Genomic DNA, 26,793 nt, shown 5'->3' on the forward strand with positions numbered 1-26,793 from the left:
GGGAGGACTGTTTTTTTAGTTTTTTTAAAGTGTATGCATACTGTACCTTGGGTTAAGACTCCATCCTCAATAAGTTCATCTTCACTGAAGTCTATGAAGGCCTCCACATGGGCAAGAGACTAAGACAGAAGAGGAGACAAGCATCACTAAACATCTGTGGAATTCTCCCACCGTACAGGAGAGCTTGAACATGGTCAAGTCTGTCCTGAATCTTTCCTAAATCTAAATACAGAGCAGTAAGTGTTATAATTAATACATGTCATCAAATTAATTAAACAACGACCAATTCCAATGAAGTTGGGATACTGTGTAAAATGCAATACATTGATTTGCAAAACCTTTTCAACCTACATGTCATATTGTCATGTTCTGTATTTTGACCTGCACAGTTCGTCTCTACGTCTACAAATGCTAGCTAAAACTACCACGCAAAGCAAAAGCCATATATCAATAACAGTCAGAAGTACCAATGGCTTCTTTGGGCCCGAGATCATATGAGATGAGCTGACGCAATGTGGAAAAATGTGCTGTGATCTGACAAGTCCATATCGCAAATTGTTTTTGGGGGTCACAAATGTCGTGTACTCCGGCCAATGAGGAAAAGGACCATCCAGATTATTATCAGTGCAAAGTTCAAAAGCAGTGCTACTGTGATGGGTTCACTTTTGTGAATGCACCAGCAAAAAATATTCTTCCTTCTTCTTCTAAAAAAAAAAAAAAAAAAGTCTGTCTCCCCTAATATAAAAATGTTCAGTTTTGATAGATTGTGAATGAGGCAAGATTTTAACAAAAGGTTTTTAATATTATTGCAATTTGTAGTGGTTTTGTGCTGACAATATATTTCATTTTAAATACTTACTTAAGCTAAATAAGGATGTTAAATGAATATCTCAACCAAATCTCAGCGTTATTATTATTATAGTTGTCATAGTAGACAGAATTTTCATGTACTACTATACTCTTTTATTGGATTCTAATATTTATATCTAAGCACTACTACAGTGCATGGTATAAAGAAAAAGTCAATAAGCTTCCAAATATAGATGTCCTTCTCCGAGGGCAAAAAAGAAAAAGAAAAAAAATCAACAGTAATGAGTGTCTGACACATACATAGCATAAATTTGATTTATAATGGAAACCAAAACATAAAATTGAACAGCTTCCAATGTGTTTTGGAAGCTGAATCCAGCTGAAGGAAAGCCTCTGTACTTCCACCACACCACAAATCAGTATCATGATTGACATTGCGGAACACACACAATAGTAGTATAGCTGAAGAAAAACAGGAAGCCGCAGATTCTCATACTCCAATCCATGCACACATGCGATAATAGTTAAAAAAGTTGCATTGTTGTTTTTTTTAACAGTTTCACGCAAAGCTTCACAGTTCAAACAGAAGGTGTTATTCTAATGTTACTATATTATTCTCACACTCCCAGAAGAAATGTAAAGAAAAACATCTCAGGAAGTTTCTCACAAATGTTCTCACAAATATCTCATTAGTTAATCACATGGTTGCAAATCAAAGCATTAAGGCATGGCCAAGATAGATTACTACTTGTTGAAGATTTCACTTGAGCACCAGAATGGCGAAGAAATGTGATTTAATATATTTTTTAATGTATTATATGAGACAGATTTAACACTTTCCACAATTTAAACCAGTTCCCTAGTGTATAAAAAATTACATTACACTTAACATCCACACCATCAACACATTGTTTACTTTACTGTAGGGGCAATGACCTGTAAATTAGCCAAATTATGACAACTCCCATACATATATTATTGGAAATAGGCAGCTAATTAAGTATTTACTTGGTTGTGTAATTTCACACACACACCGGTGGGAAACCAATTCAGAAATCCAGTATTTTTTCCCCAAGCAATTAAAAGAAATAAACATCTATCTTCCATAAGTCCCCTATTATTGTACTTATCACCAGACAAGAGTGTTGTTGATATGGTGGAATTTTAACACACAATCATCTAGTTTACAAATTATGTCAGAAAAGAGAAAATGTCCATGTAAGCAGCAGCTCATTGTGTTAAACAATATCTTGGTGATAACAGAGGCCAAAGGGGAATGACCAGAATGGTTTGAGGTGATATAAGGTTAACTAACTCAAGTCCCAACTGAGGAAGCTGCCTGACATGAAAAGTTTCCATTGTTGCTGCGGTAGGCTCAGGATTTGGCAAAAACAACACAAAAAAAACGTGGATTCTGACGCAGACAAGCAATTCCGGCTGGTGGTAAAATGGTTTGGGGTATACTTTGTATTTTACTGACCACATTCATCCTTTCTGAACACCGTAAAGTAGGCTATACCCCACCCCCCCCTCCATCACCACCACCACGCTTAGGTGGGTGTGACAATCAGTGGTACTTTAACTTTATACCATGTTGTGATGGCTACTTCCAAGTATAATGCATCAAGCAACCAAACTTAAACTGTCTCAAAAATCATTTCACTACACTCAAAGGACTCCATTGTCACCTGTTCTATGTCCAAAATAATTCACGTCAAAAATGTGGAACCAGCAAATCTACAGCTAATGAGTAACGTCAGCATGGGGAAAAAAACACAGGGGAAAGCCAGCACTTTGTTGCCATGAAGAATCTAAAGGCATGACAGTTCCTAATATTTATGATCAAGGTATACAATAAATTGACTGGTGAAAGCATGTCTAACAATGACTATGCAATAGAGATTTGGAGAAGGTGAAGTGGGTAAAACCAATGTACCCGTTTCAGGTTGTGACTCCAGCCCTGATAGAGATGGCCAAGTTCTCCTGACATTTGTCTTAGCGCCTGCCTTCTCTGGGCCTCAGTCTCAGCATGGATAAGATCCCCGAGCCCCTCCACCTTCAAGGAGCATGACAACAGACAGTGAACCAGTGAAAATATAGACTTTATCCACACTGTCAAGCACAATCTTTGTAGTCATCATACTGTAGGCATTGTACCATAAAAGACTGAACGTTTCTCAGGCCTTACATGATGCTTTTTATTTGCATTTTGCCAAAGTGAAATGTTCATTACATTGCTGTGATTTAAAGGCATTAGAAATTGAGCATTGTACAGTTGTACTGGAATGTGAAAAACACTGGAGTTGTGTAGTATGTAAATAGCAAAGGAGTATGACAGGGAACGCTGATATTACAGCATTCGATATAAACAACAAGAAAAAGAAAAACCAACCAACACACACTTCTATGGGATGATGAGGTAAATGATTGGTACTAAGATGCCTTGTGTGTTGTGTTCTGTTAAGACCCTTTAAAGTGAATTCAGAGATTTGTTTCTATGTAAAAATATTAAGCATTGCGTAGTACTCAAATGTGGGGATATAGCGTTAAATTGTTTTTAATCATTTTAGTTTTCCTTATTTTTGGGCATGATTAAAACACACTTGGGGGTCTGGCATTAGTTGCGCCTCCACCACTATATACAAACTTGAGCATCTTCATTCACATTGCAGTGGTTATCTGGCACAATTTTGATGTTAGCTATGTCTACACTCCGAAAATACAGCTTCCTTTGGAGCGCCTTGTTGTCGACTGTGAGTCTGCAAGGAAGTGTATGTGTGTGTGTGTGTTTGTGTGTGTCCAATTTGACAGGATCGGTGGTTTGCGCTGGTGTGATTTAAACGAATTTAGCAGACACGCCCACACGGTTTGAGAACGCAAATAACAGCTTGATTTTGCACAGTTTTGAAGCCTCATTTCAATCAATTCATTCAAATTTGGCAGGGTTGTTGACAACACTCATCTTTATGGTGTGTCAATTTAGAAGACATTTATTTTCACTTTTCAGGGACTTTACAGAAAATGACATGAACCGCAGAAAACATACAATATAACAAAGGTACATACTGGGCTGGATATGAGTCCTGCTTAAAATAAATCAAATGGTCTTGAGTGACTGTAAAATACTCCCAAGAATATGCTGTAAGATGATTTACTGTTTTCAACCTACCTCTGTCAGGCCAAGTTTCCCTGCTTGAAAGGCTCTTCGCGTGAACTCCCCAGACTCAGCAGGCCTCATGCCAGGCACACTTCCTGAGAAACAAACACATAACCAAACACAACATGCAAACATGATAAAATAATAATAATGTATGCACTTTGCGCACAATATACCCACACACCATTGCACGTAGGCACCCACATAAAACATTAACAATGACAAAATGCAGGGTCACAGGTCAAGAATGGTTCCTTGAAGTTACTCTACAACAACAGCTTCCGCAATTATAAGTACTACCAAGGAAGAGCAAATATTACATATTGCATGTTTTCTCATCTTTCAAATTTGTTTATTTTTGTTTAAAACATTTAGCACCTTGTAAAAAGCACAGCAATGTTGGTTTGTTTTTTAATCCTGTCTCCAGACCATTCTTCAAATTGACGCAACGCTGCTCTCTAAAGGCACAAAGAAGCAAGTGCAATCAAACATTTCCTTTTTTGTGGTAAATTGCTTTGCTTGTCAAGCTTGAGGATGCAATGCAACATGACTGTACAACATCATATGATTAATTGTGTGTATGTCGTGCTACAACAATGCATCCATTTATTCAAATTCTACGAAACAAAAAAAGAGTGTAAATAGAGCATAAGTGTCAAACTCTGGTCCTCGAGGGCTGGAGTACTGCAGGTTTTGTATGTCTCCTTTCTCCAACACAGCTGATATATGATCAGCTCATCGGCAAGCTCTGCATAAGCCTGATAACAATCCTGCTGATTTTAAATCAGCTTGTGTTGGAACAGGGAAACCTCCAAAACCTGCAGGACTGCAGCCCTCGAGGACCGGAGTTTGACACCTATGAAATAGAGAGTTACCGAGAGCCTGAAGGACAGCAGCAGTAACAGCAGGACCTCCGTGGATATGGAACTCAACACTGTCCTCTCCTGTGAAACTGTGAGGAGCTGATAACATAAAAAACAATAGTCAGAGAATAAGTATAAATGTCTGATTTCCCAAAATGAGGGAGCAACATTCCTCCATTTTCTTTGGCACTTTTCCTCATTAGGGTCACATATGATATGAAGGAGCTGCAACATATTCTAGCTGACTTTGGCAAGAGACAAACTACACCCTGGACTGGTCACCAGTCATCACTGGGCACAAATAAACAATCATTGACACCTATGGACAATTTACAAATTCTTCAAATATGCATGCGTTTGGGATCTAGGAGGAACCCATATGTGTGAATGTGAGCGTGAATTGTTTGTCAGTATGCACCCTGTGATTGATTGGTGACTGACGAGTGCTAACCAGTCCAAGGTTTACCCCAACTGTCTCCCAAAATCAGCTGTTATAGGCATGGCCCTAATGAGTCCAAGCACTATAGAAAATAAAGGGATATATCTTATTTGATAGCATTTGTACAAAGGGAGAAATCATACAACGAGGAATCAAAATCAGATGTGTGAGTAATGTAAGTGTTTTAAACACCTGGGAACCAAAGGACAAGCCCACGGTCCAGCACCTCTTTTGACTGGGGATGTGTGATGCTCCTTAACAATGCACTACGAGGCACAGGCAGTTTGCGTGTGAGGCCCGCCATATACCTGAGGGCTGTAGTGGATGCAGGGCCACTGATCCGTACCACAGCAACCCCACACTTGCCATGGCCTGATGATAATGCAAAGATAGTTTCAGCATCAATCAGTGCAGGAGGGACTCCATCGAAGGAGCTCAGGTGCCTGGAGAGTGGAGTCCATCTGATAAATAGGGATAATAGATACACTGTATTGTATTCAGTCCATAGGATAAATGAGAGACCTAACATATTAAATGGTAGATTATTAATATGTCGAATTGCCCATAAACCCGTTACAATTAATTTGGGGAGGACTAAATTGCTGGTAAACTGTACCAGTAACTATTTAATTTTAATTTACTTTAATTCAAAGTAAAGATAAATAGATAAAATGACTGTACTTGTAATACTCACAAGCACTTAAAGTTCATTTATGTGTTGCTTTTTTTCTACGTTTACACGACGGAAGTGGGTATAAACATCACGTTATGGCGTTATAACATATTTTAGCTTCCTCTGTGACAACAGTCAACAAACGAAAAGGAACTACAAACCTTGTCCTAAAGATGTGGACTGTGGCTGTCCTTACTCCGTGATGGGCAGACGATAACATCGTGATTTTTAAAGTAACAAAGTGCAGTAACTTTCCGCTTCCCGTAGAACTTATTCCATGACTGTGAAACTACGGTGGTCGAACATATATCATGTATGGAAATGACAAAATCTATGCTCATTTTGACCCATCATGTTTACACATGCATAGTGAATGCTGCAACTTCCTTGCTGATTTTGATTGGTTAATCTCCTTGAATAGTGGAAATCATGAAGTTCAATTCGTTTAAAAACCTGTCAGTTTATAAACGTCCCGCCTACTGTACGTCTTTAAATTCATTCCGGACTACTCGAGGAGTGCGCGTTGTGAGCCAATCAGAAGTAATGTCGTCACAGGGCGGCCATCTTGGGACAGAGCTGCTGCTGAACTTCTCAACCGATTTTAATTTTTATTGTTCGATATAACACAAGAGATGACATAAATAACGATGCCGAGTTTTTTTTAAATCCGTTTAAAATGTATTCTATACCTTTTTAAAATCCAGCCTGAATCATATCCAATCATATCATATCCATTCCTTACCATCAACTACATCAAGCGCACCCGAGCAGTCTTCTGTCCTAAGATGGCCGACCAGTGACGATAATACCGGCTCCGCCTTGAACCATCGAGTGTTTTTATAAATATCTTTGGACTTTCCAATTGTTTTTAACCAGATTTTGTTGTTCAATCTGAACCATTAAATTTTATATAAAATAACAGGTGTAGGTTTATAAATTCAATGCATTGTTCTTTTTTTTTATTTATTTTTTTATCATGTATTCAAAACTTAATTAAAAATTGTTTTTGGTCAATTTATGTAGGTGCAAAAGTAAGTGAACTCTGAGCTGCATTGTTTAAAACAAGCAGTCAAGTAGGTTTAGGTAGGGTAAATTGGTAGCTAAACTATCCACTGAAATGGGCCAATGAAATGAGAGGTTTAGCAAAGAAATTGTGCATCACTGACTGAAACAGAGATAAAACCATGTCACTTTAGTCTTATGTCTTACCCAGGTGAACCCATACAGGTCAGTCATGCTGAGAGGAAGAGAAATCTTAGGGGACCTCAGGAAGTGGGTAGTGACAGCACATCTGTCTGGGGAAAGCAATAAAATCACCCCCCCCCCCCCAAACAAAAAGAGCTTCATCATTCCACTGTGAGGCAGATCATCTGCAACTAGAGAACACTGAAAATTACTACAATCCTGCCTTGAAGTGCACGACCTTCTAAAATATCAGCAAGAACCACAAAAAAAAAGATAATTTAGGTAAAAAGCCAACTCGAACATTACATCAAGGGATTTGCAGATCTCTTTTGCTGCATCTGAGACACATGTGCATGCTTCAACAATCAGAAGAAAAGTAAATCGACAAGGCTTTCATGGAAGGCTTGCTAGGTAGAAGCCTCTGCTCACAAAAAAAGATCAATGCTGCCCATCTCAACTTTGACTAGTGGACTTGCAGGGTGGTGGTGCCTCAATTGGTAGAAGCAGGTCATCCAATGACAATAGGTCCGCACTTGGAATCCCAACTCTGACTATCCGCTGTTGAAGCAAAAAGAAAAGAAAAAGACAACATTCCACATGCCCACAGGTGAGGGACATATAGCAGAGACTCTTGTCAGTTCATTATCTGTCAGTTCAAAAAGTGAAAGAGTCAGGGGGAAAAAAGAATCTGCTGACCAATAAAAAATAAATAAAAAAAAGTCACTCTTAAGAGTCAAACAAGGGTTAGGCCTAGGGCTTGCATGTAGGCTGTACTATAAAACACTGCATCCAGGGAATACACTGTGTACATACCAAATATTATGACCTAAAATCCAGAAGTAATCTTCACCTGGGATCTCAAAATCATTTATAGCCAGCTGCCCTTTGTGTGTAAAGAGTATGGCAGCTTTTACCCAACAGCTGTAGAAGTGGACAAACATCCTCGTCTTCAACCACTATTATAATGTTACACAAACATTGGAATAGAACATAGTATAACATCAGCTGACTGCCACAAAGCCCCCAATACTGTTTGTTTTAAAGCATAGTCTATATGTTTACATAAGGTGTCAATTTGTCACTTTTTAAGTTGTTAGGCTGTTTGTTAGGCTGTTTGAACAAACATGACAAAACACTCCATCCTGTACGTATCATAAACAGGTATTTCAAGTTCATACAAAAATAATACTTGATGTCATACATGACAAATATTAATGTTTAAAGTTAATACATATGTAAATAATTTTTAAAGAAAAATAGTTTTGGGGAATTTTCACTGGGGTTTTTAATGATCAACATACATACAGAAGAGTTGCTGAAAATCTTCAGAGGTTTAAATCATATGTGTCTTCAACAGAATAAACAAATAAATGTTTCCAATTCACAAGTATTGATTGCCTTTATCAAGACAATGATGCTTGACTTTGATTGACACTTTTATAGAGGTATCAATTTAATTATATGTTTATTAATGTGGTTGTAGTTTGAAATGGTGTGTATTGCATCTATAGAGTTCTTTATTATTTACAATCTTCATTAATTTATTTTCTTGCTGTATAATAAGAGAAGCATGCTAAGAAATTGGTAACAATAAATACTTTATCAAAGTGTACTTGACTATAATAATGAAGTACATTTTTTATTTATTTAATTGTAAGGGATCATGTACAGAACACATTAAACTCAAGAGAACAGATGCTCTGTGCAAGATTACAGCATTGTAGTTAATTTATAGATGCCGTCCCTTTGACTAGTAACAGAAAATTAAGAATACAGTAGAAAAGAGAAGTTCACAGAAATTTGTAACGGTAAACTGTAGTCTTCCCTCACTTTGCGAGTGATACGTTCTACGTTCCGTTGCGATTCGCCAAAATATAACTTCTAAAGGCCACATAACATGTAGGACGTTATATCGTTATATCGGCCCATCACCACGATGAATGCTTCCACATTTTCAATAGGCTAAGTACTTTACGAGGCGAAGCCTCAAAAAAATACACGGACTGAGTAAACTCTCAGTCCGTGTATTTTTTCCCGGCTTTGCTTCATAAAGTACTCACCGAAAATACAGAAGCACTCGCCAAAAGGTGGTTTTCCGTCAATGACGGACCAATGTAACGACGGTTATCAACTTTAACCCTACACCTCTTTTGAAGAGAGCATTTTAAGCATGTTAATGTTGACCACACTATCCTCTGTGAGTGAAAATGGGCCAAAACTCATTTTGTCTGTCAGTGTTTCCCAGTGATAAGCAAGGAGGAAAGGAGGACGAAGAAAATGGCGCTGACTTATCTCTCAAACTGGAGATGTGAAGTGGCAAAGCGGAGTTAATCTAACACTCTGTGGAGTTGATCTAACTCTAGGGGGATCACCTCTGTGAATAGCACCTACTCTGGATGTCATTTAACTCTGAAAAGATTAAAATCACACTATGGGAGTTGAAATGAACTCCCACAAATTTTACTGCAATTTTAACTCTCCAATTTTTGATGTGTAATGTGTATTTAGTCTATGACCTTTGATTTCTCATTGGGAGCTAATACCTATTTTTCCAGACATTAGACTACGTGGTGAATTGTCTGTCCTCAAGGTGTGTGTGGCCCAGCCCCCTGTCGCCCCCTACCCTCCCCCAGCTTCTTTTGTCCCGCCCCTGTTGTCATCGCGGGGTGGCTCTCCATCTAACCACGCATCCTGTTCCACAGTCCCACCGCTGCACCATCACAGACAACCTCACGTCACTTTCACACTCTTTGAACCCCGAAACTCCACCGCTGCGCCGTTCCCATGCTCTGCCCTCACCCTGAGATGCGACAGCCCTGCTCGAGCGCCAGGAGAATTCCCACAGCACGCGTCGCTCCTCGCGGATAGAGAGCATGCCCGACGCGGGGACGCAAGGCGCCGCAGCGTCGGTGGCGGCCGCTGCCGGCGGCGGCGGTGCGGCAGCGGCCGGCGACGGACCGGAGAGCGGCCGCCACCGTCACCGAACGCAGCAGGCAGAAGCAGAGAGGCCGGAGACAGCTGCTAACCCGTCGCAAAGCTCCAGCTCTGGTGTATTGGGTGAGTGTGGCCGGCCGGGACGATGGGAGTGTTGCGGGCAGGTGGATTGTGGGATGGCTGGATACGAGACGAGCCTCAGAAACCTCGAGGCACCCTTCTTTTGTCTGCACCGTGCTGCCTAAAATTAGCACCAGATTGTACTAGACGTCTGTAAAAGAATGACTTTCACCTGTTCTTGTCGCTGCTGACTGTTTATGTCCCCCTACTCGTATGGAAAATGGCCATGTGTGAACAGTACAGTAGTCTGCTTTTGACCTTCTAGAGTAGACTATGTTGTTTATTGTGGTGGATCACACAAGACTTGATGTACTTCCACTGCATTTATGGGCTTGGAAACAGTCCATGGGATGGATAGCTTGGATTTTATTTTAAAAAGGAATTTGGTTCTACGTGGTAATTTAAGCTCTTCTCTCCCTCTTGGTAACCAAATGTTTAGCAACTTCAGTATGTCATCCAGGGATTTCTCAACTATGTGTTGACTGACTGTGGCTGCGTCTACTTAATTGTTATTGCCTCAGTGCAAGTTTGTATGTTGGTTAGCACAAGTACTGTATGTTTAGACGTGAACGCTACATTTACTTTGTGTGTTTTATAGGGGTGTGAATTGCCTAGTGCCTGGCGATTCCATTCGTATCACGATTCATAGGTCACGATTCGATTCGATAGCGATTAATCCTGATACAAATCTATAAATTGATTATTGCGATCATTTTAAAACTTAAATTTAGAAAATACTAATCAGTAAACTTGTACATGTACACTGTAAGATTTGTATGAAAATGTATTTATTTATCTGAAAATTCAGGCTTATAACTGAGTCACTGCATTTAACAAACAGGTTGCAGTCTGTTTCATGTCTGGACAGCACTGACATAATATATTAAGGCTTAATGTTCCATTAATATAACATTCTTCCATGCTTAATGTGTGAATCCTAACCCTAAGTAAGACGTTTTGTTGAATATTCCAATTAAAAAATGTATGTTTAAAAATAGTTTCAGCCGCATATCGAATCGATTCGAGAATTGCGCGCTGTAATATCGCAATATATTGCCGAATCGATTTTTTCTAACATTCCTAGTGTTTTATAATCCTTATCACATTAAAATAGATTTGTCTGATTTGGCATTTCCGTGTCAAGTCTCTATGACTCTATGACTCTATGACTCTATGACACTATGAAAGCACCTGACCATAGCAATCTTTGTAACAATAGTACATGATTTTCCAAATAGACCAATATTAGACAGGGTCTAGTTTCAGCTATGGAGCCAGGTTTGTTTCCTGTGTGAGGGCTGCAACCTGCAAGTGCTGCTGCAGAGTGATGCAGTGGGCTGTCAGGCACTGTGAGTGCCTGTTGGAGGTAACCTGAGAAGATTGCTGCTGACTGATGTCATCAGGTTGAGGTGGCGGCACCCAGTAGTTTCCAGTATACAGTAGTGCCAAGCTGACCTGAATCCCACACATAGTTTAAAATGTGGAGGTCAAATGTACACAAGATAATTAAAAAGGTGTTAAAGTTATCTCAGTGGTGTATCTTACAGGTAGGCTGAGAGGGCTAATTGAAGTGTGTATATGTTTTCTTTTTTCCTAGTTAAGTTCCTTCTTATTTTGTCCATAGATAACATCCCATCTGTCTCCTAATTTGTTGGTTTGACTGCCATCAACGTGCCTGGTCGAAATGTGTGTGCACTGCACAAAGAGAAGCTTTCAAAGACACTCGAAACTTTATGAATGAATGTGCAATGCCAATTCTGACGCCTTTGTATCAATACGTGTATTGTATTTTAATTTTTTAATTTTTATTATAATTTTTTTATGGAGAAATGTTTTTCTTATTTTTTTGATTGAGAGCTCAGTATTGTTCATTCGGTAATTTTACCGATTCAACATGTCATCATCATTGCTCTCTCTCTCTCTCTCTCTCTCTCTTTTATTTATTTTATTTTTTTTACAATTTTTATTTTGTATGTGCGTGTGTATGTGTGCGTGCGTGCGAGTGTGTACTCAGTAGTTCACCTAAAACCTATTAAAAATCCCATACCGTTTACCTAAACCGAATACTTTAGAATCCAGCTAGAGTCGTGAGGTTGTCAGGAGACCCGAGCAAGGATCAAAGAAAAGAAAGGAAAGTGAAATCCAGCACCGACCAGACATTACCTACTACCCACCGGGTTACCAACCAGAGTCTTTCACCAACCCCAGAAACATCTATCATCGATACGTGTATTGTAAAGAGACCTGCAATGATATATTCCTGTATAATTTTTTTGGAGCCTACGCCTAGTATTGAGAGTGATGGATACGGATTGCCATCATGATACAGTATCTCATATCAGCCGTGACATGTCAGTGCCGTCCAGCACTACCATAGCCAGGTAATTTCCCCAATTGAGATTTTGGGGTGCTGCCTGCAAGGACTTTTCTCACCGAAAGCTTGGATCATCGCCTCTTTGCCCCCGCTTTGTTTTCCTAATCCCACCACAGTTGACTTGGATGGCTTTGATCCTGTGTTGTTTTATAACACAGCTCGGTCATCCGGGAGGGACTCGGAGTCGAGTCGGTGCTTCTCTATGTTGAGAGGAACCAGTTGAGGTGGCTCAGGCATCGGTTTCGGATGCCTCCTGGACATATCCCTGGAGAGGTGTTCTGGGCATGTCCCGCCGGCGGGAGGCCCCGGGTACGACCCAGGACACGCTAGAGAGACTATATCTCTCGCCTGGCATAGGAACGCCTTGGGATCCGGTCGGAGTTGCTGGTTGAAGTGGCTGGGGAGAGGGAAGTCTGGGCTTCCCTGCTAAAGCTGCTGCCCCCGCGACCCGACCCCGGATAAGCGGTAGATGATGGATGGTTGGATGGATAATTTGTGTTCTGTATGAGAGAGTGAGGCTTGTCTACTCCAATGACTCATCACACTCCTCACCTAACTGGCAGCCTTTTATCTTTTGTGGCTTATTTGTCATAGGAAAGACTCTTGATTTATTTAAATTGACTGGCAAATGAATAATTTTGTCTGTGCAGTAGTTGGGAAACCATCATGAGCTTTAAAATTTAACATGCTAAGTTCCTGTTAAACAATTTCAAGAAATTCATCAGGAGTGTTTTTCTTTGTCCCTTAAAATCAACGGTGCATTGTGGAGTTTGTCCCTTTTTACTCCCGACTGCCACCTCTGGCCTAAAAAGTTACTGCAGCCTCTGTGTCAAGCTTGTGCACAGAGTGCGTGTGAGTACGTGCGCTCTTTGTTTTTCTTCAATTTTCTTGGAGTTTGAGCTGGAGTTTGGGCTGTGCTTGAAGCCGGCCTCTTGATTTTTTTGAGTTTCCCTCCCAATTGTGTCGTATGCTAGCTAACACGACAGCTTTGTTATCGCTATGTTACAAGTACCAATAATTTCTTGTCTAATCAAGACTGTAACTAACTATTACAATCATGTCTATGGGGACGAGCATAACATCACGCTCCACCCCTCCCGACCTGCAAGAAACTGTGGAGTGTTCGGGGCACACTGAAGGGAAGCTACAAGCTGATAGGCTCAGTCACAATTAAAAAAGACAGGGCTCTTTTTACTCATCCAAGCATTGGTGGAGCATGCATGATGTAGAAAAATCTTTATCATTAACATTTTAAACTCCACAATACAGCTTTAAAGTCATTGAGGGTGATGTGTTCAGAAATGTTTGAAGTCTTTATAATCATTTCAGGATGATGGGGCGGCATATTTGAAATACCCCCCCCCCCAGGTTTTTCCCCTTACTCTTGGGATTTGCATGTGTTTCACGGTCCTGCAATAATGACTTGCCTAGTGTGTGCTTTTGCATTTGATAGCTGGATTGCTATTACTATTAGAAATTCAAACCATCAATAAAATTCCTCCTGTTTATCTAGTATCTTTTTGTGTGGGAGGAAATGGCAAGCAAGTATTTTTCCATCTGTATTGTGCTTGGTGAACTGCAAGTTCATTTTCTTGTTCCCTAACCATTTATAAAATGTAGCTGTGTACAGGTGGTAGCTAGTAAAGCTGCTCAAAAAGAAACATAACGCCTATGTGTAAAGTCCATTCGGACACAGCGGGGTGATTCACAATGTGGACTTATTTATAATCTTAATGCCCGGTTATGTTAGTTACACTTCACAGTCAGCAATATGCATTGGAAAATGAGGAAAGCAGAGATTTGTTCTCTTGACTTACTCTCCTTTCCTACCTTCGCCTTGTTTCTGACAGTTCGAGTCAGGTTCCTTGTCACCCGGATCACTTAAGTACAGTAGCGCAGACTACAGGCAAGGCAGAGCTGAGAGGGAGAGCGGCACGTTGAATTTTTTTGCCCAGCAGCAGCAGTCACATGGAGCCAATGGCTTTGCATCCTCCCACAGCTCTCAAACGAAGGGGCTGATGTTGTGGAATGCAATGTGAATACCAGCGGTGTGTTGCGCCCTAATGGCTCCCAAATTAATCAATCTCTCTGGTTGGATCTCTTATTGTCTCTCTCATAATTTCTGTATTGCATGCTCCACAGAGAACTTGTTGCCTGTTCTAAGGGAATATTTGAGGCTGGTCATTAAGCTAATTTGGAAACTATTGTGCCAGTTGATAACGCTTATATTTATTACACACCCATTGACACTAAAAGTGCACAGTAGGAGTTGTTCAGTGTGTAGTAAACATTGTTATTGCTACAATCAATTTAATAGATTTTCCCTCGATGTATTTTATTGGAACACATGCTATTTGTAAACATTTTTTTCCCACTTATTAAACATATTTTTGCAGAAACCTGTGGTAATAGATACTGCCGTGCCATTATAAATTATGAATGCTGAATTGATGATGTTGTCAAAGTTGGAATGTCAGTAAATTAACTCTTAACTCCATTTTTCTGGGCTGGGACTGGTACTTATGAGCTCCAGTGGTTGGATGTTTGGGCACTCGCCACCTGCGCCAAACAGCAGGATTGTGTGTTTATATGCTGCTGAGAATATGAATTGAGGACTACAGTCATACAATTCATGTCTGGACTGGCAATTTGAAGTATATGACATACAGTCATACAGTACATGGTTGTCATCAGTCTGTAATGATACACAATAATACCAATATTTAAAAGTGAATACGTGTTTTGAAATTTGGGCAGATGGTCTACATTATATTACTACATATTATGTGTGTGTCAAATGCATTGAGCATTTATTTGCACACTAACTATGAATGCTTGACTGTCTCTCAGCATCCACAAAATATGCTAGCCCAATCCGTTTATCCTCCATTGAGCTTTGGAAGTATTGTGGTGAAGGAACACAAGTTTCCATAGTTGTGTTTTCAATTATACTCTTTTCTTGGTTACAGCAAATTTGAGTGTTTGCTCAATTGCCTTTACCTACTCTAATTAGGGATGCACCGAAATGAAAATGGTTGGCCGAAACCGAAAACCGAAAATGAAAAATACTTGGACGAAAACCAAAACGCAGAAAAAAAATTATGCAAATGTTTACTTTCATTGCATATATTATAATTAATTAAAATTATAATATTATTATAAAATATTTATCTCGCACTGGCTTTTTAACCATGCACAATATAAATTGAAATGTGCCCACACCACAGACATGTTGGCTAATGGTCCATTAAACACCAAACGAGGATGAGCATTTTCTGGCGGTGCGATTGCTCCTTATAGTCAACGTAGTTCGCATAGGCGGGTACGGATGCGTGCGTCGTGACAAGAAGTGACGCACTTAAAATCGGCACATTCACATATTCACCAAATTAAAAATAAATAAATACATTTGTTCGCACCAGCTATTTGGCTTCGGGAACGGAGTGCAAAGTCACACACAGCGTCCTGTACAGGTCTGCCGCCACTCAGAGATAGTGGTAAGTGTTTCCGTGTTTAAAACTGTTGAAAGCAATAGTGCCAGCATTAGCTAAAGTACTTGGGATGATATAAGAGTGCCTGGAGAGAACGCATGTAAGCACAAGTGGACAATACTGTATGAGAAACATGTTAAAACTCAAAATTGGGTTGACGCTAAACATAGCAGCTAGGGGTGTTAACATTTTTTTAATTTGCGACCAATTTTTGATGGAAATATTCAACAAAATGTCTTAAGTAGGGTTAGGGTTCACACTTTAAGCATGGAAGAATGTTACATTAATGGAACATTAAGCCTTAAAATTTAATTTCAATGCTTTTCAAACATGAAACAGATTGCAACTGTTTGTTAAATACAGTGGTTTACAGTTATAAGCCTGAGGTAAATTTTCATACAAATCTTACAGTGTACATGTACATGTTTACTGATTAGTATTTTCTCAATTTTGAGTAAAAAAAAAAATCGCAATAATTGACTTATAGATTCGTATCGGGATTAATCGGTACCGAATTGAATTGTGACCTATGAATCATGATACAGATCGAATCGCAAGCTACTTGGCAATTTACACCCCTAATAGCAGCACAGCACAGTCTTAGCTGGAGGAGCTATGAGGAGCTATCTCCTTGTCTTTGAAAAGTATGAAGTTCTAATCAAGCATTTGATGTTTTTCAGTAACCTAATGAAATCTCTTCTGTGTGTAATTCGATTCCATATAAAACTAAAAGTATCAATGCAGAGTAGACAGAATTCTTGGACAAACTTTACATGAATATTACTTTTGTTGGATGATAACGTTTTGATGAATTTTACTCTTTGCAATAGTGTTTGTAAATTATGTAAAGTGTGCTGTATGCTGGTTTCCAGCATTAAAAACTGAGAAAGTCGGTTGTAATTTGGTGTGTCTTTGTGGTAGCACAGGAAGACAAATTGATGAACCTTTAAGCATGATGCGGAAAATTCTACAACAAACTGAGAGCACAGACGCACAGAGAGCGTGCCTGATCAGTAATGCTGCTGCCAAAAGCAGCAGTTTTTTTTCCCAGTTCTTGCTGGTTTAGTTTCTAAAAATCCACACAGCGATGATGGCACACCTGCGTCACAAACTACAAAGTGCTGTTCAGGAAGTTACAAACCCCTCTTGAAGATGTGATAAAGCATATGTTGTGTCAGTGGTGATTTATTTGCCCTAGATTCTCAATTTTTAATGGTTTAAACGGCACAGATAATGGATCTTTTCCTTTAACCATCCAACTTCTAAGTTACCTTTAATGTCCTGATCTGGTTTCGACTTTTCTGTTTTCTTGCCATTAAGTTGATCAAACTGAAGCAGAACATGATGCCGCACAGCCTGTGGCTTAATATGCTTGACGCACAGATGGCATGCTGCTTTGTGCAGAATTATCTACCATGTCGCATTGATTGCATCTCTGATTTTAGACTTCATTCAATGCAATCAGAGCAATTTCACAAACCATCCTCCTCCTCCTTCTGTCATTGGTGTTGTGGAGAAACGTGCATTGGGTCAGCCTGTGGTGTGTTTATCCTGTGAATTTTTTTTTTGTAGTTGCTAGGCAAAGCCAAGATAAATCCAAAGACCAGGGTGAGGAATGCTGTGTGGAGTTTCACACAAGCCGTTGACAGCCTCCAGAGATTGAAACAGAAACGTACAGTTCATAATTGGAGAGGAGATGCTAGATAAAGATGAACAAGGGACATATAACCATGATGCACCGTGATGTGTTACAAGTTAAATCAACCTATGTTCTGTATTGCATATTATCCTCACAGAGGTTGTGGTTGAGTTGGAGCCTATCTCAGGTGACTTCAGGCAAGAGGTGGTGTACAGCTTGGACTGGTTTTCAACTTGTCAGCCAATCACCAAGGCACTTTTACAAGATCTTTATCAAAAATTGTGCCTTGAAAATGACAATACTGCTCAGAGAGTTTATTAATGTAGCAATATTATATAAATCATTATTACTTTTAAATTTAATTGGTCCTGGAAAGGTAAACGTATTAGTTGATAGCCGTTTTATGGTCACTGTAGAATCAGAATCATTACTTGTCAGCCTCTGGTCTTTATCGCTGACTGAAGTGTGTCTGGCGACTGATTTATATGCAGCTCTGCAATGGGGTAAACAAGACATTAACATTAACAATAGAGCCCACGGCTGGAGATGACAGATATAAGCTTTGCTCTGGCTTTTCCTGTGAGAGGTCTCTCCAAAATGAGTTCTATGAAAAGTAATTTTCCTTTTCTAATCACTTATCCTTGTTCATGTAGAAGCTCAAAGGTTGGAAGCATTTGTCACTAGGCGCCACAATTCATTATGTCCTGTTTGATTTCACTATAAGCCACAACATTATTTAACCTTCAAATGTGGCCATGATGCAAGGAACAGCCATGCTATAGTAGAAGTTCTGTATCAATAAAACATAAAATCTCAAAACTTATGACTCATCTATTTTATGTCACCTCAAGTGACTTCCAAGGCAGGTTTCACTGTCATTCAGCAACTTTTAGTAATTTGTGTTGGGGTTTTACATGCATGAAAATTAATTTAAGTTGTTACTGTTTACAATTTCACAACTAACAACCGAACAGATGTGCAAAAAGTACATGCAGTTTCTGTGATTACATTTTTTGAGGGATATCTTTCATCTTTGTTTATTACAGTGTTTATTGCTTATTATGCTTGTTCTAATTAGCAAAATGAGAGTGGGAATATTTAAAAAAAACATTTGGATTAGGGCTGTCAACAAACTACGGTCATCTTTTTAGAATAGATTATTCTGTTGACTATTCTATCAATTACTCAGGTACGCTGCAGTCCATAAAACTTTATTTTTTACCTTTTTATTTGCAAGTGTTCCTGTGGCGTTACATTCTTTAGGCATTGATGGGGCTAACGCAGCAATATTGTGTAGTTTAGTAACTATTTGGCGTCTGTGTCTAATCTTGTATTTGCCCAAACAGCATACCCACAATCCCTCTGGTTAATTTAAATGTGCGGCACCATGTTAGGAACGGACATGACATCATTGTCTGGGCTTTTTGTTTACCCACCAGTTGCTATTGAGTGATACGACAGATCGTTGTTGTCATATATTTTCATTTATTGTCATATATAGTGCTTAGGGGCTGGACTTATACTTCAAATCCGTAATCGCAGTTTTTTAAAAGCATATCGAGTACACATACTGTATGCGCTACGCGGTTACAGCAACTCAGCATCAACCTTTATTTAAAGGTGCGTTCGTTGTTACTTTTTTACTCACGACTGCCACCTATGGCCCAGGGTTATTACAGTTTTGGAAATTTGATTATAGTTAGTTTTTCTTTTGTTTTTTGTTTTTTTTGTTTTATTATTTTTAATTAGTGTTCAGGGCGGCTGTCTTAGTTTTTAGTAGTTTTAGTTCTTTGAAAAATGCTTAGTTTCAGTTTACTTTTAGTTAGTGAAGATACAAGCTAATAGGCGCAGTCGCAGTTAAAATGGCAGGGCTATTTGTACTCATCTGGGCATTGGTGGAGCATGCATGATATAGACAAATCTTTAACATTAACATTTTAAATTCCACAATGCACCTTCAACTCATTTACTCCCAAAAACGTATAAATATGTTCTATTTTAAATATTACCATGCTTCCAAATACGTATTTACACGTTTTTTATGTGTGTTTTTTTAATGCTAGAACATACTGAAGGCTTTGATGCAGCCTCTGAACTGAAGAGAATGCTTGAAGCAATGATAGTTATTACAAAAAAAGACCCACCCCCACCCCCATCCCCGTAAACTGCCGTAAGAGAGAACCCAGTCTGATCTTCCTACCATCATCCATCCATTCTATGAAGTGCTTTTTTTTTGGGACTACGGTAATTTTACATCCATCTGCTTGGCATAGCAAGCTGCTAGCATGCGTTAAGCTAGCCAGTGTATTTTCGTGTCTTCTCTGGCGTGCAAGCGGCCATACTCCTTTCATCTGCTGCTGTTATGGCGTGAGGCAACTAATGAGTTATTAAGGACAAAGCCGGCGTTGATAAACTGTCTAGCTGGGCTTCATTGCCTGCTTAACAGTTGACTTTAATGTTCGATAGTCGCTTCCGTGTTTTGCCGTTAAATGAAGCAGGGGCTGTCATACCCATGCGCTTCTCACACTATATACATCATGTGAGACGTGTCTGTGTGTGTGATATATGACTACAATCTGGAAATACTCATTCTGCATTTTTACGATTTGCATTACGCTATGATCGATTGTTTATAAACCAGTCGGTTGAAGTGTCCATCAGCAACAAACACATAAAGGGCCAAACAAGGGCATTGCAAATATGGTTTTAAAATTCTTAATTATTGTTTCGAGGCATGATTTCAATAAGGTTGAAATGGTCAATGCATGAAGAAATTGATATGAATATAAACTGCATATGTACTTCTTAAACCACCTTACGGTATTTGCACATGAAATTCACCTTGCTTGTTTGAAGGTCTTGGAATGCAATTGTTTTCACTTAAAGAAATGAGCTTCTTTGCATGTACTGTATCTTCAGAGGGTTAATTTACGTAATGGCATGACTTAAACTGTCACATCAATTGCATAGTTTGCTTTGCAGTCTCTCACAACAGGAGGCCACTATCCTTGCCACTTGTGTTCTTCTAAATATGCTTGTCTCTTTTGACTTCCAGTCAGTACTGTATAGTACTGAAACTCACTGAGATAAACGAGTCAGAGGAAAAACTGCATTGATCGTCTTTAAGCTTCTTTTCTGAAGGCATGAAGAATCAAAGCTGCCTTAGTCATCAATGGTGTCTTCCTCTGCCTGCCATTGAGGCTGAATGGAAATGGGAGGAATGATGCGCTAATGCACAATAATTACTGGCTCCTCTACTTATTGAGCTCACTCCCTTTCCATCTACAGAGGCTCACGTAATCACACAGATTGGTTAGGTCAGCTGTTAAATTGTGCTGAAGTCGCTGATTTGATTTGATTTGATTTTGTTGTTACCGCGCACAGCATCATTTCTGATGGCCTCACTCTCACGGTAGCAGAGGCTTTGATTATAATTCAATATAATTATACAGGTTACATTATATTTGTGTTTATAAAAAATCCTCTATGCATTTCTAAGGGTGTCAATTATAAGCGACTTTTCGCTATTCACGGGTCAGCCCGGTCCCTGTCCTCCACGAATAGCTGTACTGTACTCCACTGTGCTTAATTTATTACAACAGTGTTTTTAGCATAAACTTGAAATACAATCGTCATCGTTCCACTGTGCATGTGCAATAAATGGTAACGTCATCCACTTTAACACTTAAGTGCTTTCACTCATTTTTGAAAGACAGTCCAGTCCAAATGCTCAGAGTAATGACCTTTCAACATAGTATTATGAGATTAATTGGCAAGGCTTAATTTATCTGTATATTTGTCAAACGCCATATAGGCAAAAATATGGAACCACTACAGATACAGGAATAGGAAATACAACTTACCTTGAAAGACAGAAGTGACACAGAAGTTCACTGGACATTGTTCCGATGTGTAATTTACATTCTTTGTTCTTGTGAGTTCATTAGAAATCCCTTCCTTTGCAAGTCTGCCAGTTGCCCACTATGCAAGTATGAGCCCTATTTGCTGGACAAAGGCGGCTATTCATTCTACTGTCTTCCTCATCACCACTTGCTTTTTCATAATGTGTAATCCCCTCATGAGAATATTCCATTCAGCCTGAAAAAGTGTTCAATAGATTCACCACAGTCATGTTTTTTCTCATCTGAATAAATACAAACAGCTCCTATTCCCTTTTCACCTCATCTTAATAATACAGTATATAGCACAGATAAATCGCTCATGATTTTTAACTCTAAAAAACCAGCTGAATGAAACAGAATTATGCAATAAAGATAGAAAGATGGCTTTAGTGATACGGCACCTACTGTATAATGTTATGTGAGCACTGTGGCTGTCCTATTGTGGTTCTTTTGGTTTGGAGTCATCCATCCATTTTCTATGTTGCTTATCCTCATTAGTCATGTGTGAACTGAACTGACTATCCCAGCTGACTTATGCCAGAGATAGAGTACAACCCGGACTGGTTTATTATTATTACCATCTTTAATATATTTTTCAAATCACTCCCCTCGCCATGGCACAGATATGGGGTGGATACGAGTACCCACTTTACTGTAGCAATGAGCTATGCTGTGATTTTCCTGGCCAGCTTTCCATCACATCCTCAAGTGGAGATCTTCTTATTGCTCCTTACAAATGTACCTTGCACGCGTCAATCTCCTGCATGGACTCCATGTGTGTTGACCTTGCACCTCTCTGCACTGAATTGAAAGGGAACAAGATGAGCTACTTTCATTGGCTGGGAATCAAGTCGGCTGTGTTCATGCCAACAACGGTGCGAATGCCCGAATGTAACTGCGTGTGCCTGTGAAAATACCGAAAGAAAGAAAAGTCCACCTGTGAGCACAGTTAGACCGTGCTTTGCGCTAGACTTGTTCTTTCATCCACTCGTGCAAGAGTGGCTGTTAAATAGACTGACTTAAGAAAATTAAAAAAATTATTAAATATTTGTTTGTTGCTGACAAACTTTTGCTCCACTATTCCGACCAAAAGACGTTTATCACCGAAACAATACTGGCAGAAACAGGATGTTGTGATGATGTAAGAAAAAAACGTGACCGGCATGATAAGCACAGCACAGATGTGACACTAGTGAGGATAAGTGGTACAGAGGAAAAGATGGATGTATGAATGTGGGACACAGAAGGCTTTTACTGCTCCTGTATTTTCTTGAGTTTAATGTGAGTCTAAAACCAAAGAACCAAAGTAGATCGCTTGAATTGAAAAGTAGGCTGTATTCCAGGCACATTGAAATACCCTATTGAGACCCACCGGGAACCAGTTTTCTCACTTGATGGCTCTAGTCCTAAAATATTGATTGTATCAATAATCACCTTCTTTATATACTGTACATTCAGATCTCCAATGGTCAAATGTCATGCCCTTTTCTTGCAGCTGTTTCACCCCAACAAAACCATGAAACAAGTTGTAGAACCGATAACCCTGCTATGTGAAGGCTGATTTACTGAAGCTAACTTCTAAGCTGTCTTCATCGGTAAGCCCCACCCCATTACCCCACCTCTATTCCGAGGAGCTGTATTCGCAAATCATTGTGAGTGACCACATAATGGAGAAGAACGGCAGAAGAGCTCGCAGAGGAAATATAATTCAATGCAAGTAGATATGCAAGCAAAGGTGGGCTAATAAAAGCTTGGCTGGCAATGATGACAGAGGCAAAAACAAACAACAGGAAAGGAGTTCATACATATGGGAACAAATATTGAGGCCTTTATATGTTCATATGTTGTCACATTCTTCCAAACCAAACTCATCTAAGCATCCTTTAGTGGACATTGTATTGAAAACACATTCCACAAAGTGTTCCCATAAAGTTGGAGGCATAAAAATATATTTTGTGTCTAGGAGGCTAAAAGTTTTGCCTCGGTGATTATCCTGTAGTGTGGAGTGTGTCAGAAGTGATTTTCCCTTGACCCTCTTTTGTGGATTACTTGATGCAGCCAAGACACACCCAGATTGTACCTCCAGCGGCCCCCACATAAGGTGAGCTTGAGACCCCTGATGTAAAGTGTAAAAGTAAAGTGTTAACATTAAGTATATTGGTATTTTTCCAAAGTATGCCCATGTCAATACATAAACTAACTGGCGTGGTAGATGCAACTAAATTGCTGCAGTCACACATTGAGAGTAGACACTTGTCAAGCAGCCTTACACAGCAAGCAAGGACTTCAAGATTGGATGACCTTAATAATTATACTGTTTTATCGCTGGCTTTACCCTAATTATCTGCCACTTTCTACTATCTCAGGCGCCTGGATGCGTACACGTACCTGCACGGACACCAGGGTTGGGAATCAAAAGCAGGTTCCTTTTTATAGTAATAAAATTCCTAGGAATGCTTTGTTTGCTTTTCTGATGATTTATTTTACTTCTCAATTCCTGTTACATTGTAAATAAGTGCAAGAAGTGTGTTTTGCTTCTGAACTTTTCTTATATTGTCTCAAAGCAGAAGCATTCCAAAGTTTGGTTTTAGTATACACGAAAAATAATGATGCTGGGTAGGGTTGGACAATTTTGAAAAAATAAATAATTGGCGATGGCTGGAGTGCGCCACCTCTGCTTTGCAACCAGGAAATGGGCGTGTGCAACTTCGGTACGCTAAAGTTTAAAAAAAAAGAAAGCTGTTTCTTCTTCGGTTGTTGCTTCAGGTCTTTCCCGGTGCACTGCTGTTGATATAGCCTCCATAGTGGCGTAACACCGCAACTGCAGTTAAAATACGTTTCCGCCGAGTTAAAATAAGGTATTAGTGGCTCAGGCTGGAGGTGGGGAGCAAATTAGGTGGAGGTGGCCGCCTCTGAATTTTGTACACAGGAAAAACCCTGAATATGAACTATCCATAGGGATGTTCAATACCACCTTTTTTAGACCGATACTGATACTCAACTCTTCAGTACTCACCGATACCGATACTAAGTGCCGATCCATACAATTTTCAATAACAGATAATACAAAAAAAAAGACATATATTCCAACTACAGCACATTTCCTTAAAACTGAATGAAATTGATGGCAATTATATTTTTTTCAATTTGCTCATCGGCCATTTTGCATAGAGCACACAATAAAATGAATGAAAACAAAAAGATAAATAAGATAAAACAAAGAATCCAGTGGCCAGGAAAAAATAATTCCCAATCAAAATACGTGGTTGTACAACTTTTTTTTAAGGAATACAGTGTAGTGCAAATAATTCAATTCAATACAATAGGGCTTCAAGTAATTTAGTAATATATACCATGTTAAGAATTCCTCAAGCTGTTTAGTGTGTGATGTTTAATTATATCTTGTTATGAATTCCATGCTTTTAATTTGGAAGGCTGCTCTGTGTTTCCGTTTCCTGTTTCACATTCTCGTTCTGTGCAAAATGTAAAGACAACAATAATGTATACTGATTTTAAATTAGTTCTAACATAAATTTAATATTTATAGTTTGTGCTTTAATGGCACAATTAAGTAGTTGGCAGCTATTGTAAACATGTCTTGTAAACCACCCATTCTGCCACTTGTGCAAAATTGCAACTCACAAAAACATCAGAACATAAGAACATTATTTAATAATCCAGAAGACAAAATTTGATTTCACGATTTAGCAAATTTTCAACGATGTGATTTTTAAAATGACGATGTATCGAATTAATTCAATTTATTGCCCAGCCCAAGTCACAAGTACCTGATGTACGAAGTGGTATTACCAGATGTAGCATCTACATTTCAAATACACAGCACAGCTGCCCCTGACTTCCCCAGACTTCCCCTTCCCTTGTCACCTACATTATAAATGTACCACAACTAGTAATGATAATCTGATTACCTTTGTCAAATCAGTACCTGAAGTTGAACAATAGAATGTGAAAAACTCGTCAAAACTAGAACCGTTTGGAAAAAGATGAGTTGTATCGTCTCTCCCCTAAAAACAGACTTATACTTCAAGACGTGGCCTCTACGTGTCTTTTGTTGGTGATTGTCTCGTCAATGACGTTGTCATGATGCTAGCATTAAAAAAAGATATTTAAGTGGCCATCTTTAAATTCAAACAGTAGAGTTAAGGGTATCCTCAAGACAGTTAGAAATTAATAATTTGTTTGGATTAAAAATGGATTCTTGATTCATTAAGAATATTAGTTGCCAAAAATAGTATTTGCCTTATAGTTAACCCTCCTGTTCATTTTACACATACAATGTGACATAGCTGGAAGTTTCCATGGGAATAAAGGGAGTTAACAAAACATTACTGCTACGACTAAATCTCACTACCTCTTTGGATTGTTTCCAGCTTTCAATATTTTGAAAGATTGCCCGCTTCACACCCATAACCAACACTTCACCAAAATATTCTAGATAATGGCAATAGTTAATTTGGGTGATAAATGGGTTATTCAAGAAAAACTATTGTTCAGCTCAGACAGTGCTGATAAACTGAAGCAGTCTGAAAGCATTCAAAGTGGTCTGATGGCTGCTACTGGCCTGTGGGTTGCCCACAGCAATGAATACAGGACTCATTAGAATGGCTGTCATGCCACCATGCTGTCTGCAGCATTTGAGCCAATGCACGGTGTGGCCAGTCACGTTTCAGTATCTGTGGGTACTTGTCAGGATTACAAAGTTAAATACCACCAAGCTCTTTCTTCTGAACGGACTGTTGCAATGTTGGAAAACGACCTTTACAGTGGAAGAGCAGCGGGAAGCGGATAAGGTTGTCAAAGTCTTTTGTGAGTACAGAAGCAATTATTTTTATAGCAATGATCTTGTCCAATGTCCAATTTCAACTCCAGAATTTTTTCCTCCTAATTCTTATGACATTATATTATGGGCAGGTTTTATTTATATATTTTTTAAATGTAAAATAGTGATGTTAAGTTTATGTTTGTGGTTTTACATGTTTCTGTCTTCCAACACACCTGAATCTAAACGTTACGATTGTTACCAGGTTAGCTGATTATATGAATCAGGTGTGTTTGGAGGACTGAAACATTTAAAACCTGCAGGACTTCGGCCTTTGAGGACCAAGATTGGGGAAGCCCGGTATGGTGCATGTAACATAAAATATACAACTGACGTATAGAAAGACTCTGGGTTTAAAATTAAAAA

The 26,793-nt window shown here is 39.1% G+C and overlaps 2 protein-coding genes across 8 annotated transcripts in view; one reads left to right on the plus strand and one right to left on the minus strand.

The window, feature by feature from the left end:
• The window catches only part of gtpbp3 (GTP binding protein 3, mitochondrial), a 32,041-nt gene extending 25,318 nt beyond the window's left edge, over positions 1–6,723 (minus strand). For 3 of the 6 annotated variants that reach the window (XM_086089687.1, XM_086089689.1, XM_086089688.1), the window contains exons 1-6: positions 6,104–6,313; positions 5,462–5,730; positions 4,843–4,929; positions 3,980–4,062; positions 2,747–2,866; positions 47–119 (exon numbers count right to left, since the gene is read on the minus strand). In XM_086089687.1, the coding sequence (XP_085945813.1) occupies positions 47–119; positions 2,747–2,866; positions 3,980–4,062; positions 4,843–4,929; positions 5,462–5,730; positions 6,104–6,162 (691 nt within the window). In that variant the 5' untranslated portion in view covers positions 6,163–6,313. Of the gene's footprint in view, positions 1–46; positions 120–2,746; positions 2,867–3,979; positions 4,063–4,842; positions 4,930–5,461; positions 5,731–6,103; positions 6,314–6,684 lie in introns of those variants that run through there. The other 3 variants (XM_086089692.1, XM_086089691.1, XM_086089690.1) reach the window with 3 other exon arrangements.
• Positions 6,724–9,804: 3,081 nt separating this feature from the next.
• ano8b (anoctamin 8b) overlaps positions 9,805–26,793 on the plus strand; it is a 43,491-nt gene continuing 26,502 nt past the window's right edge. Inside the window, exon 1 of one of the 2 annotated variants that reach the window (XM_086088802.1) lies at positions 9,805–10,184. In XM_086088802.1, coding sequence (XP_085944928.1) covers positions 10,001–10,184 — 184 coding nt within the window. In that variant the 5' untranslated portion in view covers positions 9,805–10,000. Of the gene's footprint in view, positions 10,185–12,907; positions 13,021–26,793 lie in introns of those variants that run through there. The other variant, XM_086088803.1, reaches the window with a different exon arrangement.

This window comes from Leptonotus elevatus, chromosome 11, assembly GCF_054856555.1.
Source record: "Leptonotus elevatus isolate MCC_2025b chromosome 11, RoL_Lele_1.0, whole genome shotgun sequence".
Classification (NCBI taxonomy): Eukaryota; Metazoa; Chordata; class Actinopteri; order Syngnathiformes; family Syngnathidae; genus Leptonotus; species Leptonotus elevatus.